This window comes from Petaurus breviceps, unplaced genomic scaffold (genome assembly GCF_028583685.1).
Source record: "Petaurus breviceps papuanus isolate PSGF00001 unplaced genomic scaffold, PetGlider_PUasm1.0 90784, whole genome shotgun sequence".
Lineage (NCBI taxonomy): Eukaryota > Metazoa > Chordata > Mammalia > Diprotodontia > Petauridae > Petaurus > Petaurus breviceps.
Genome location: NW_027187345.1, coordinates 6,176,375 through 6,190,465, shown reverse-complemented (window position 1 = coordinate 6,190,465; position 14,091 = coordinate 6,176,375). Strand labels below are relative to the sequence as shown.

The following is a 14,091-nucleotide window of genomic DNA, read 5'->3' as shown; positions in this document are numbered from 1 at the left end:
AATCATTGTTCCATTAGAGAGGGAAATATGTAATAAGTATTATACCACATATCAAAATCTATTTTAGCCTATTGTGGTTCTGTATGCAAATTTTTGATACTTTGAGCAGAATAATTTTAAATCATGATAATTAAAATGGAACAAATAATCCTTCTCTACATGAATTAAGATGTGATATTATTTGTATAGATATATCAGAGTTATTGAACAAGAAAAATCAGAAACAAAATAAATAACTTCTCAAAACAGTGTCTGCTCTGGACCTTCTTCTCTACTCTCTATTATTTCACTTGGTGATATATGTCATCAGCTCCATGGATTTAATTATCATCTCTATGCTGATGATTCCCAAATCTACCTTTTGAGACTTAATCTCTCTGCCAATGTCAGTCGAACATCTCCAACTACCTTTTAGATATCTCAAACTATGTGTCCTCTAGACATCCTAAACTCAACATATCAAAAATGCAATTCATTAATTTTCCCTTTAAGTGCTCTTCCTTTTCAAACTTGAACTTCCTTATTACTATCTCAGGCTCCACTATCCTCCTAGAACCCCAAGTTCACCATATAGGTCATAAGCTTGAGTCTTCAATCTTCCTCATGCCCCACATATATTGGATTCTATCAAATATGTGCCCTTCTCTCCCTCTGATACTGCTACACACCACCCTGGTACAGGTCTTATCTCTACACGCAGGCTATTGCAAGAGCCTGTTGGCTATCTGCTTGTCACAAGTCGTTCCCCATTCCTGGCCATCCTCCGTTCAGCTGCCAAAATGATTTTTTCTAAATCTCAGGTTTGACCACGTCACCCTTATACTCAGTAAGCTCCCTATCACTTCCAAGATCAGATATAAAACCTTTGCTTGACATACAAAGTCCATAACCTAGACCACTGTCCCCATTGTTCTAGTCTTCTTATACCTTCCTCCCCACCATGTATTCTTTAATCCAATGATAATGTTCTTACTGTTCCTCAAAAAAGAAATCCATCTCACGAGTCCAGGTATTTTCCTTGCTGTTCCTCAAAAAAAAATCCATCTCCCGAGTCCAGGTATTTTCCCTGGCTGACTCTCATTTGTGAAATGGAATCCTTCCTCATCTCTGCCTCCTGACTTCCTTGGCTTCCTTGAAATGTCAACTAAAATTTTACCTTCTACAGGAAGCCTTTCTTAGTCCCTCTAATTCTAATTCTTTTCCTCTATGATGAAAAATGGTAAATGTGAAGACACATACTTTTTAAATCACTTCTGGACAGACTCATGATGTAAGTGGTCCTCTTCCAGAATGAAGTATGAACAACAACATTCCTTTTATTGATTATTTTCTATTTATTCTATCTGCGCCTTGTTTAGGCATAGCTTTTTGCATGTTTTCTCCTCCATTAGCTTTTAAGATCCTTGAGGAGAGGCGCTGTCTTTTGCCTTTCTTTGTGTCCTTCGTACTTAACACAATGCCTGGCACATAACAGGAATTTAATAAATGTTTACTGATTTGACATTTCATGGGTTTTGTAAAAGGGTATTAAGATAGTCTTGGCAAAACTTTCTGGGGAAAAAAATTGCTTATGATCTAACAATATGCTCCTTAGTGCATGAATTAAGATGCAGAGGGTCTTGGAAAATATATGTGAAGGTCATTCTATAGTATTATCTATGCTGCTCCTTCTATTAGCATTGGTATTCACCAAAGTGCAATGGAAGAAACACTGAAATTTGGAGTATGAGAATTTTAGTATCTGTCCCTCAGTTTCTATGTGACCCTGAGTAAGTCACATAAGCACTGAACTGTGAGTATCAGTTTCTTCATCTTTAAAATGAAAAGTGCTTTGCAAACCTAAAAGTGTTATATAAATTCTACCTATTACGATGTCTATGATCTTGTGATCAGAAAACAAGAGAACTTTAGCATATTCTTAGGCTACTTATCCACTGTACAAAAGGATTCATCAAATAGTTCCTTTTATATAACCTCACTGTTGATGCATATGAAATGTAATATGACCTAAAATAAATTAATTTATATATAATTTTTCAGTAACCCTTCTATACCAAGTCTTATATGAAATAATCACAATTTGTACTATTATCTTTAAAAAGAAAAGAAAAACAGAAACCTTGAAGGGCCTAAGGGATATTGATTGGTCTATTTGAAAGCCTACCTGATTGAGTTTGGAGAGACGGTATTCAGCCTGCCTAATGGTCTGCTGGTGAAGTTCAGTTAGTTTCCCAATCCTCTTGGCCAGCTGCTTCGCCAGCTGGCTGTTCTGCTCAGTGAAATCTTGTACAGCTGCATCTAGTTCCATTAGCTTTATATTACAACCATCTAATTCCTCTCCAAGGGCCTAGAGTAAATATCGAAGTTAAAAAACATTACACTTCTCCAAATCCAGCCCTCCAAGTTGTCCAGATTCAAAAAGAGTGTGGTTTTAAAATGTGCATTTTTATTATGTATATATTTTAGGAATAGTACTTCTCTGACTATGGTTCATTTGTACTTCTCTGACTGGAAAGGCTGAATGGATATGATATCATCTTGATGTTTATTTCCTATCAGCCTGAGTTAGGTGGGTAACATTTTCCTTTCCTGCCTTCTTTTTGCTCCACCCAAAATGAATCAGTGAGTAACAACTACCCAAATACTGTTCATCTTTAAAACTAAGAAGTTGATTTTACTATTTGCTCATATTAGAAGCAAAACATTATGCCAATTTCATTACGTGCTGAAACTACCAACTGTTTAGCATGCTGTTGTTATCCGAATCTGTGCCACAGGAAGGAGAGGTGAGAAGAATTATAGATAGGACTACATGTGAATAAAGAACCAAGGTCAAAATGGCTGTTACCCTAAGCTAAGTACCCACATATTTACTTTCTAGAAGGAATCTAATCAGCTATAGATAAACATTTTAATACTATATATTTATTGTATACAATATTTAAGAAGTATTTTATTATATTTTTCAAACTATCTCCTACATGATTTATTTTACATTATATATATATACATATGAACTTCCAGAATTTCTATATCGTTACTCATTTAGTTCTTCACAAGTTAGTCACCTTGAATATATTTATATTCATTTTCAAGACAAAGAAAAAGAGATGTGAAATTAAGCTACTTCATATGGTACAGTCCACACTGGAATTCATTAAAATTTTTAATTTGTACTAAGCATCCTGAGCTTCTTTCCTAAGTTAATAAGTTAATTTCATTTAAAGTTTTCTAAGTATAATTCCTTCATAATTACAAATTGTACTGTGTTAAAGGATAACAATTCCCAATAACTGGATGTATCTCCTGAATGATTTTTATTTCTTTCCTATAGTGTGCTAACAAGGGAGTGGGACATTATGTTATGTTATCAGTACAATAATCATCCTCCCCTAATTTTATTTTCACTCTTTCAGTCTCTGTTTTTAAAAGTACCAACTCTGGGTACCGTTCTTCTTTACTTACCTTCTGGTCAATTTTAGCTTGAACTAAATCATTTGTTTTTGCTTTCAGTTTAGTCAAAATAGTTGTGAGTTCTTTTGCTATCCCCTGAATTTTTTGGCTGAATTCCTGATTCATGGCTTTGCTCCTCTGGGCTTCTTTTTCTTTGGCTTGAATCTAAAAAATCAATGACAGAAAAATCAACTACAATAATCATTACCACCAGCTAATAATTACTGAATACCTAATTGTAGTAGTTATTAAAACTCTGGACTAGTGTGCTCAAGTCAAATCAATAACAGCCAGATCTTACTTTTCACAGCAACAGATTTAAAACTCCACTCATTCAATGATGATTAATCAAGCCCAACACCTTGCTTTTTTTCTTATTTGTGAATATTTCTTTTATCATCTGAATAGCAAAAGAGAACACATGTATAGTTGTGCCTAGCACATAAGCTCTTAGTAAATTCTTGACTGATTGTTTTCTGAATTTCTTGGCAATTTTCTAGTAAGAGATGTTTTGAGTCTCATGTTAATGTTCACTTGATGATTTTTTTTTAAACCTTTCTAGTGAAGTAGAAAGCGCCCCCACTAGCACAAACAAAATGTCAATAGACTCATAGCTGTAAAGGATGAAAAAGTATGACAACAGTATTTATTTCTTACTGGTGGCATAGCTTTGTTTTTACAGTGAACAACTAGACTTGAAGCTTTAAATACCCTGAAGAAGACGGAAAAATGTGAAATGTAAAAATGTTTGATCAATATACCTATGCAGATGGTTCCCAAATCTATCTAGCCATTCCAGTTCTCTAACCTCAACTACAATTTTCATTTCCAGTGGTCTCTGGTACATATGGGCTCAAATGTTTTGGCAATGTCTCAAACTCAAAGTTGGTTTCTTCATCTCTGAATTGCGTTTATAGAGTCACTCCAAAACTTAGCATTATCTTGGCCGTTACCTCTCAATCTTCTTTACTAGCTCCACAGAAAATTGATGGGCAACTCTTCTGAGTGCCCCCTCCACAATACTGAACTACATCCCTTTGTTTACCTAATTCAGTTTGTCATCACCACTCATCTGGACTTTTGTATAGACTCCTATCTGTATTCCTTACCCTTGGTCTCTTCATTTCTAATCCACCACTGACATAATTGTCAAAATATTTTGCCTAAACCACAGGTCTGATTATGATTCTCTCTCATTCAAAAATTCTTTAGTGACTCATCTGCCTCTAGTTTAAAATATAAACTGCATAGCTGGGCATTTAAGTCCCTTTAAAACTGCTTTCAAATTTCCATTCCTGCTTAAATTCTCTTTCAAAAAATTCATTTTGTCCCCACTTTCTATCTGCAGTTCTACTTGGTTTGAACTCCATGAACAAGATTCCGCTTTGCCAGGTATCCCTTGGTATTCTTTCCCCCACCCATTTCCATTTCCTTTTTGTGCTGGCTTCCCTCCTTAGATTGTAATCTCCTTGAGGGCAGGGACTGTCTCTCTTTTTCTTTGCTTAGCACAGTGCCTTGTACATAGTATACACTTAATAAATTTTTATTGAACTAAACTGAAAATTCCAGGCTGTTCAGTTATTTTCTGAACTTGACACACCTTTGAAAACACTGCACCTGAAAGGTGAATTAGCATTCTCTTTGTAACTCACAACCAGTTGAAGCTCTTCCTTCTGCTTTAATCACTCAACAATTTGTTTGAGTATCACTCTATCCAGATATGGGCCAACTAGGTGGCCCGGCCCAGTGTATAGACTGGCCTGAAGTCAGAAAGACCCAAGTTCAAATCCATAACTCAGACACTTACTAGCTGTGTGACCTTGGGTAAGTCACTTCATCCTGTTTGCCTCAGTTTCCTCATGTATAAAATGAGCTAGAGAAGAAAATGGTAAACTACTCTAGTAGCTTTACCAAGAAACCCCAAATTGGGTCATGAAGAATTGGAAATGACTGAATTGACTAAACAGCTATCCAAATATATTATCCAACCTAGGTCCCTTTGAAAATTATCTATCCACACCCAGTTCATGTTTGCTAACTTCTCAAAGACATCAATACCTGGCATAGCATTTCCCTCTGTATTATAACCTCTGCCATTATATTAGAAGACTTTAACACACAAGGTTGATGTCCCCCTCAGACATTATGACTTCTTATTTCTTCAACTGTCTTCATATTCCATGATGCACTCCTTCACTGCACCTCAGACACATACAGCAACAAATTTGACTTCATCCACCATAAATATGTTATCTAATATTAGTAGGCCTTCACTGAACAAAGCAGTCCTTTTACTACTCTGGTTCCATCTACCAAATCTTTCAAATTGTCTCATCTATCATTAAGCCTCTCACACCATTCCCTCCTTCTGTTCTCGTGGCAGAGGATGTATAATTTGCTTTGAAAATAGAGGGCATTAATTTGCAGTGATATTCCTCTTCTTTCCTACATGTATAAGAAAACCCTGGAATCACCCCCGCCCTCTCTTTCTTCACTCCAATCTTTGATGAATAAGTGGGTCTTCTCCTAGCCAAGGATAACCACGTTGCTTATATCCATAGCCCAATCTATTTTTGTCTCCTCCAGAAGACGACTGTATTATCATTTCTCCTTTCTCTCTCTCATCTCTCCCTAATAGCTCATTCTCTGCTGTTCACAAACATTCCCAGCCCTCCTTCATCCTTAAAAACTTGGCCCTCTCACTTGGCCCTGCCATTTCCTTATGGGATTGCCCTACATTTATATTCTCTTTAGAGTCAAGTCATTAGGACAAAACAAAAACAAAAACAAAAAAAGAAAACCTCAACAAGTTGTCTACACTTATTGTTTCTACTTTTCCTCTTTCTTTTCAACTCCTTGCTGTCTGAGTCATGACCTCATAACTCAACTGAAACTGGTCTCTCCAAAATTACTAATGACATTAATAGTTGCTGAATCCAATGATTTTTTTTCCATCTTCTTCCTTCTTTATCTATTGAAAACATTTGACACTGTTGCCTACTTTTTCCTTCTGGATAATCTCCTCTCTCAGTTTTCATTACCCTTTCTCTCTTGGTTCTCTAATTACCTGTCTGATTGCTCTTCATTCTCCTTCGCTAGATAATCATTAATATCACATCTCCTAACTGTGATAGTACCTGAGAGTCTGTCCTGGCCTTTCTTTTCTTCTCTATACTTTTTTGTTATCATTCTTATTCTTTTACCTCACCATCATGGCCTACACTCTCTTCTCTATGCAGAGGACTCTCAAAATCTTAGTCTCCCTCATAATCACTAGTCCCTCTGGGGACTAATCTCTTTAGAAACTAATTGGACGTTCCAACTTTATGCCTCATAGGTACCCCAAACAACATATATGAATGAGAACTCATTATGCTTTCCCTCAAACTTACCTTTATTTCAAACTTTCCTATTTCTTTTAAGAGCAAGAATATCCAGGTCCATAATTTCAGAGTCAATCACATATCCTCACTCTTTATCATGCCATTAATACAAAACCTCTTTCTAAGAATAAGCTCAGTTTGGAAAGGCTTATCACCAGTGGGACCACAAGGTAATGAATATTTGACTATAGCAATTATCAAAGACTCTATAAATTTGATGATTGGTTGTTACCATTTTGGCTCCTCTAAGTTATTCAATGTACCTGTGAAGGGAATAGCTAATAATGGAGTTCTGTTATATTAATGTTTAATGTAATTTATGTACACCGGGCCCCTTTACATAATAAAAACATTCAGTACGTATATGCACATTTTATAAAATGTGAAGCAAAACTTGATGATTTTAAATTATCATAGAAGTTTATAGATTTTTTTGGTTTTTGCTTTAATGGTAAACACCATAACTATGTGTTACTGGAGATTATATTCTTGGTCAGTAACACATTTATCAAATAACACTAGCTCTATGGAAAAATCTGTCTTATGATAAAGTTTCTAGGATTGTTTTCTGGGAAATAAGAAAACTTCCTATGGTGTTAATTTTTAATTTTATTTTTTTAAGAAGAGGTACCTTTACCTGATCACGTATGGTCCCTATGTCCATTGCTATTTCAGCTAACTGAAGGGAGAGCTCAGAAGGCAATATGGTATACAGACCCAGGTATTTATTTTTCTGCTCTTCAGTAATTTTCTCAATGGCCTGGTGGCGAGTGGTCGCTTCAGTTAGGAGACCCTAGAAACAAAAACAAAATCAAATAATTTCTGATTGCCTAATAGTATAAAGAGGAAACTTTATCATGAATAAGTAGAGAAGACTTTCATATTATGCTTTAATTTGTACCTGGATACAAAAAATAGTGTAGAACTTTGTAAAACTAGCTTTTCCACATTTGTGGAGGTAGTGACAATAAACACATTGTTAGGGGTTCTCTCAGTTCCTCCTGTATCTGGTAATGTGGTAGTTTTCATCAACCTACTAAGAGAGGACTCCTCACTTTTCTTAGTAATGTTTTCATCACTAATACTTGTATACTCAAGAATTATATCCCAAGTTACTCCCATTATTGGTAATGTACTGAAGGACAGTTGATGCCTTCTATGTTTTAATGGTGAGAGAATGGTAAAATAATCCTTCTTTCATCATCTGCCTCCTACCAGTATAGGAATATTCTTTAGAGTGTCATAGAGAGGTGAACTTCCTATTAGGAATATGATCTTGGTAACTGTGTCATAAGGAAAGTGGTCCTTCATAAAGGATCCCTTGATAGTTGTCATACTCCCTTCTTTCCAAACTGGCTTCTTCTAATGACTCTTCCAATGTCTCATTCTCATGGACAAAGATGAGGAGTCAGTGGAAGGTTGTGCAGGAGGCTGACCAGAAACAGGAGGCAGGGTTTCTAGTTTTAGCCCTTGACTTTGTTTCCTGGTCTTCTCGCTTGCCTGCCACTGAGGGGCAAGAGCCTGACGGCTCTGCTTCTACTTCTCTCTCTTCTGCCTGTCCCATAAGGAATAGGAGCGTCATCTCTCGTCTTTTTTGGTTGTGGATGAGATTAGAACTTTTTGAGCTCTACTCAGGACCTTTTCTCTTCCTATGCCCATGAAGAGAAGATAGAGAGAACTAAGTTACAGATTTTGTTGTACCTCACCCCCATCCTGTTGACAGTGAAAGAAAAAACCATGTGATCTGATGTTCAGACAAGCCCTACTGAACTTAGGATGGGTGTCAGTTATGATCTATTTTATTTTATATGGCTTATACGTTAAAGGTTTTTGTTAAAAATTCTATTTTTATTATGTAGAGATGATTATTGTTGAATTTGTATGATGATAAGCAATGATGCCCTTTATGGTTCATGTTCAGTAGTTTAAACTTACATCACATCGGCATATTCATTTCTAAGCTAAGAATTTCCCCACATAACAGTCAATAGTCTGATGATATGTATTAAATATTTTCCTTTTTTACAAAAAGATACTGTAGTTATTTTCCAGGGTCATTTTACTAAGATTGAGGAAAAAACATTGAAGGAAACCTAACTCTAATAGAAGCCTCCAAGGCTGATGGAAACTAGGAGTCTTCCCTCATTTACTCCCCCAGTTCTCAGTGGAAGCTAGGTGGCGCAGTGGAAAAAGAACTGGGCCTCAAGTCAGGAAGACTCATCTTCATGAATTCAGATGTGGCCTCAAGACACTTACCAGATGTATGACCCTGGGCAAGTCACTTCACACTCTTTGACTCAGTTTCCTTATCTCTAAAATGAGCTGGAGAAGGAAATAGATAACCACTCCAGTATCTTTGCCAAGAAAGTTCCAAATGGGGTCAAGGAGAGTTGGAAATGATTGAAAAATGACTGAACAAAATCTCACTCTCTTTAACATTCAACTCATTTAGCCAAAACCACCAATACACTCCATGGGTACCACAATTTTGTGATTAAGGTTCAAGTCACAATTTTCACAAATGTATTGCATAGCAAAAGGTATGCCTGAATATTCATAAGGGGTATCAAACAATCTTTTGTACCTTCAATTCCTCAAGTTGAGCATCGATTTCCATTGTAGGATTCACCAAATATTCTTTTGTTTCCTGAATCCAAGACTTGACTGAATGAATCTTGGTCTCTACTCCTTCACGATCCTTTAGTTCTTGCTTTACCAACTTCCCATTTTTTTTCACTTTCTCTTGCATGCTACAGAAATATTAAAAGGAAAATCTTCAAGTGAATTGGAGGGAAAATGAACAATTGGCAGATTAAAACATAAGAGTCCAAAGAAGAAACCAAAGCTCTGAAATCTAGGATTCCCATACCCAGCAAATACATAGCTCCAAAAATAAACTAAAAGAAAAACAGTTGGGGCAGCCAGGTAGCACAGCGAGTAAGAGCACCGGCCCCAGTGTGGGGATGACCTGGGGGATCGAATCCAGGCTCAGACACTTAGCACCCACCCAGAAACACCTGGCCGTGGAACCTTGAGCAAGTTACTTAACCCCCATTGCTTTAAAAAAAAACAGTAACAACAAATCTACAACTTTACAAATAAAGAGATGACATGGCATGAATTTTTTGGACAAGCATGCATTGTGTTTACCTAATTGTTTCCTGGTGTAGTTTAATTCAGGAAATTAAAACAAAACGAATATAAAAGAGAACCCAGGAATGGAGACTACAATTTGGACTATGAAAAATTAGGAATTGACTAAATCTCTGTCCCATTTATTTGCTATCAGTTTTTTTTTCAACTAAATTATTCTGTGGCTTAATTAAGAATCTGGATCCACTTCATTTTGCTTTGTAAGACATAAGCCATTAACATATTTCATATTTTTAAAAAGTATGTTTGCCTAGCTTTATAATAATTAAAAATAACTTCATAATAAGTAATAATTATATGGCACTTGAAGATTTTCAAAAATCTTTACATATATTTTCTCACTCGATCTTTACAAAAAAGCTGTCAGGCAAATGATATGATTATCTTTATTTCATAGATGAGAAAACTAAGGCACAGAAGATTAAGTAACTTGCCTAGGATCATAGAACTAGTAAATGTTGGAGGCAGGATGTAAACTGAGGTCTTTCTGACTCCAAGTTTAGCACTCTGTGTACTCTTACCACCTAGTTTCTTATATTATACATAAACCTAGTCGATAGCTCTATTTATTTCAAATAGCTACATAAAAATTTTTAGAACAAAATATAAAGTAATATGGTGCTATACTTAGTTTCTTAGTTTTTAGTTGAATCAATATTTTTAAATTATAGCTAAACTTATGGTTTCAACTATCCAGTCTCTGTAAGTGACTCCAGAAAATAGTATATCAAATCCTGGCTGCTCAGACAAGTGAAGGGAAGAAACTGCATATCTAATTCTCTACTAGATACATCCACCTGGATGTCCTGATAGCCCCTCAAACTCAACATGTACAAAATAGAACTCTTCATCTCCATTCCTCCATCTGTTCTGCTTCCTGACTTCCCTATTTCTGTTAATAATACAACCATCCCAGTCACTCAGGCTTAAAATCTCAGCTATCTTTTATTCCTTCCTCTCCTCCTTCTGACAAGGTACCATCAATTCTACTCCTGTAGTTAATCTCATGTACATTCTTTCTTCACCCTTCATAATGATATCATTCTAATTTAATCCATCATTACTTTTCTTTATGGATTTTGCAATAGTGTCTTCATATCTCTAGCCTCTCCATTGCTGGCTTCTCTTTTATATTCCATCTTACTCAAAACTTTCAGAGCAACCTTCTTAAAGTAAAGCTCTTGTAATTCCTTTCAACAAAAGAACTTATTAAGCTCCTGCAATAGGCAGGTAAGTCAGGTTAGATGAAGTAGCAGGACAACCTGGGGGGGAGTCAGAGGGTGGTTTGCCCCAGGTGGGCCATACCTCCCAGGATCCTCTGACCCAAAGCTTCAGAATAGCAGCACCCACCAAGACCAGTAGCCCTACTTCCAGTCTGACTCCACAGACATAATCAAGGAGAGCAAACCTTTTGCAGAAAGGGCCCACCATCCCTACCAATCATTACCAACCCCAACCATTGACCAAGTGTCACTGAAAGACAGGTTAGCCTTATTGTCCTGGACATAGCAATACCCCTGCACATCCTGATTGCCACCAGCCCCCAAAGCCATTGTCTAGTGGGGCAATCTTTATAAAGAAGCAACCTGCAGCTCTCTTATTTTTTATCCCTCATCTTCTCAGTAGCAGTAAATTACAGAAAACCCTTGGTATCATCAAGTGGTTCAACATCAGGATTAGATCTGATATTCTTGATGGAAGTAAGAGTAAAGAAGGCACACTAACCATGAGTTTTGCTACTGCATACTAAAAATCATAAGGCCCTTGCATCTGCCTTGCAGCTGAAGCCTTCTATAAGGGTGGTCCCACACTCCCTATAAGAAGGTTAGCTCCTTGAGATCAGGGGTTGTCTTGCTTTTCTATTTATACCTCTAGGGCTTTGCGTATAGTAATCTCTTCACAAATGCATTTTCATTCCTTCAGCCATTCATACAACATGCAAGGCACTGTGTAAGGCACCAGTGATATGAGATTTTTAAAAAGCAGTCTTACAGGGGTGGCTAGGTGGTGCAGTGAATAGAGCTCCAGCCCTGGAGTCAGGAAGACCTGAGTTCAAATCCAACCTCAGACACAACACAAAAACTAGCCATGTGACCTTGGGCAAGTCATTTAACCCCAATTGCCCTCCAAAAAGCAAAAACAAAACAAAACAAAACAAAACTGCAATCTTATTTAATTTTCCTATGTTCTCATGTCATTCTTATATACCAGAAAGTCTGAATGCTTACTTAAGACATCTATCTTGCATTGCTGTGATTTCTTGAATGATAGGTAGCTCTTCTTCAGCAGATGACTCTACTTCCCCATCATGCAGCATGTTCAGAGCTTGCTGCTTTAGAACACCTAGAGCTGCCTGCTGTTGTTCCACCTCAAGAACAAATGTGTCATGGTATTCAAGGAGTGCCAAAAGCTCTGTTTTTGAGGCTTTCTCTGCTGAACTTCCAGGTAAATTATCTTGTAGTTGATCTATCATTTCAGTGGCTTTTTGAACCTAAAGATGCACATAAAAGTTTATAAATCACAAAAGAAACTACTGAAAATCAAAGATGAGCAAACGTTCAAATAAAGGCAATTCTACCCCCTCGGCCTTGCCATTCTATCAAACTTGGCATTGACATATTAGGGCCAGTCTAAGAATGAGTATGTAACCTCTCAAGGACTAAAGGATATAAACATCACATCATAACTGGGATGAGGGAGGGATAACTTCTTGTCATCTCAGGTTCCATGCTCCAATCTCAGAAGAGCCAGGAGCCTCCAAAATTATTCTTGGAAATACTGTTAGCAGAAGGTGAATAGAAAGATTTTAAATCTTTATCTAGAAGCCTTGATTTATTTTAGAGATGTAGGAAATCTGACAAATGATTTAACTATTCAGGCTGCATTGGGCTATGTTCCATGTTTCCTGCATACTTCACACTTCTCTAGGGCCAGTTGGAGAAGACAGATGAACAAGAGCCTACTAACCCTATACATCCTATATGAAAGCCTCGCAAAAGGGATTCTGCCAAATATTTTTCTAAAGTTAGTATAACTCTCAATTTGGATAAAACAATGTATTCTAGTATCACATATTTGTTTCTTTTATCCAAGAAATTAAAAGAGTAAAACTGACCCAACCAACAAAAACTCTTTCCATTTACTAAAAGCCTTGGAGTCAGAAGATCAGGGTTAGAATTTTTACTCTGCTATTTACTCTGAGGTAAATTGCGCAGTCTCCTTTGGTCCAAGGGTTTGGTCTAGACAATCTAAGTAAGTCTCATGATCCCTAATGTACTAAGGAAAATTACCTTGCTATTGAAGCTTTTCCACTCATCCACTGCATCTTCCAGAATCTTCTCCTGGTCCTGAGCTACAGCACGAATGCGTGTCCAGCGTTGCCAGACTGTAGTCATTGACCTGCTGATGGTTGCCTTGCTGGCATCATTTCCATTTTTTTCTAACTGAGAAGCCTTTTCTTCTAGGGCTATGATCCTCTCATGGAAGGAGCTTACTAGAGATACTAGTGACTGAAATAATAAAGGAAAGATGGTGAGTTTTTTTTTTAATGCATCAATGAACGCTACCAAATTTTAATTCTTAAAATGTTTTGAGTGGGGTAGCTGCCAAGGGGTCTATACTTCTCCACAGAAAGATTTTCCCTAGGTTTAAAAAGGTCTTGAGGTTACTGACTCTCAACTTGGATAAAATAATGTATTCTGGCATCATATATTTGTTTATTTTGTCCAAGAAGTTAAAAGAGTAAAAATTTAGTCTTACTTGATTTAAAAAAAAAAAACTATCTTAGAATAAGATAATATTTTTAAGTGAAGGAGAACAGGGTTATTTATTAAAAATGACTACTTTTTCCATATTTGGGATATCTTATTGTGTCCATGTTTTAACTAGTTGCATAAGTGAGCAGGACTAGGTAGACAGGTAACTTCAGATCAGACTTTATTGAAATTGCTGCAAAAGAGCTTTGAGTTATAGTTTTTAATTTATTGGATTGATTAGAATCATTCTATAACATCACCAGCAACCAGCATGCTGTCTCAAGGTGCTTTCTTAGAGAGTCATAGAAGTGCCTCTATTTGTAATCATGGAAAGGCATTTCAGATGG

At 36.6% G+C, this 14,091-nt stretch overlaps 1 protein-coding gene across 9 annotated transcripts in view; it reads right to left on the bottom strand.

The window, feature by feature from the left end:
- SYNE1 (spectrin repeat containing nuclear envelope protein 1) overlaps window positions 1–14,091 on the bottom strand; it is a 575,153-nt gene that overhangs the window by 195,804 nt on the left and 365,258 nt on the right. For all 9 annotated transcript variants that reach the window (XM_069069647.1, XM_069069646.1, XM_069069648.1 and 6 more), the window contains 6 exons: window positions 13,280–13,498; window positions 12,218–12,480; window positions 9,421–9,586; window positions 7,474–7,629; window positions 3,466–3,618; window positions 2,165–2,347 (listed from right to left, as the gene is read on the bottom strand). In XM_069069647.1, the coding sequence (XP_068925748.1) occupies window positions 2,165–2,347; window positions 3,466–3,618; window positions 7,474–7,629; window positions 9,421–9,586; window positions 12,218–12,480; window positions 13,280–13,498 (1,140 nt within the window). The remainder of the gene's footprint in view (window positions 1–2,164; window positions 2,348–3,465; window positions 3,619–7,473; window positions 7,630–9,420; window positions 9,587–12,217; window positions 12,481–13,279; window positions 13,499–14,091) is intronic.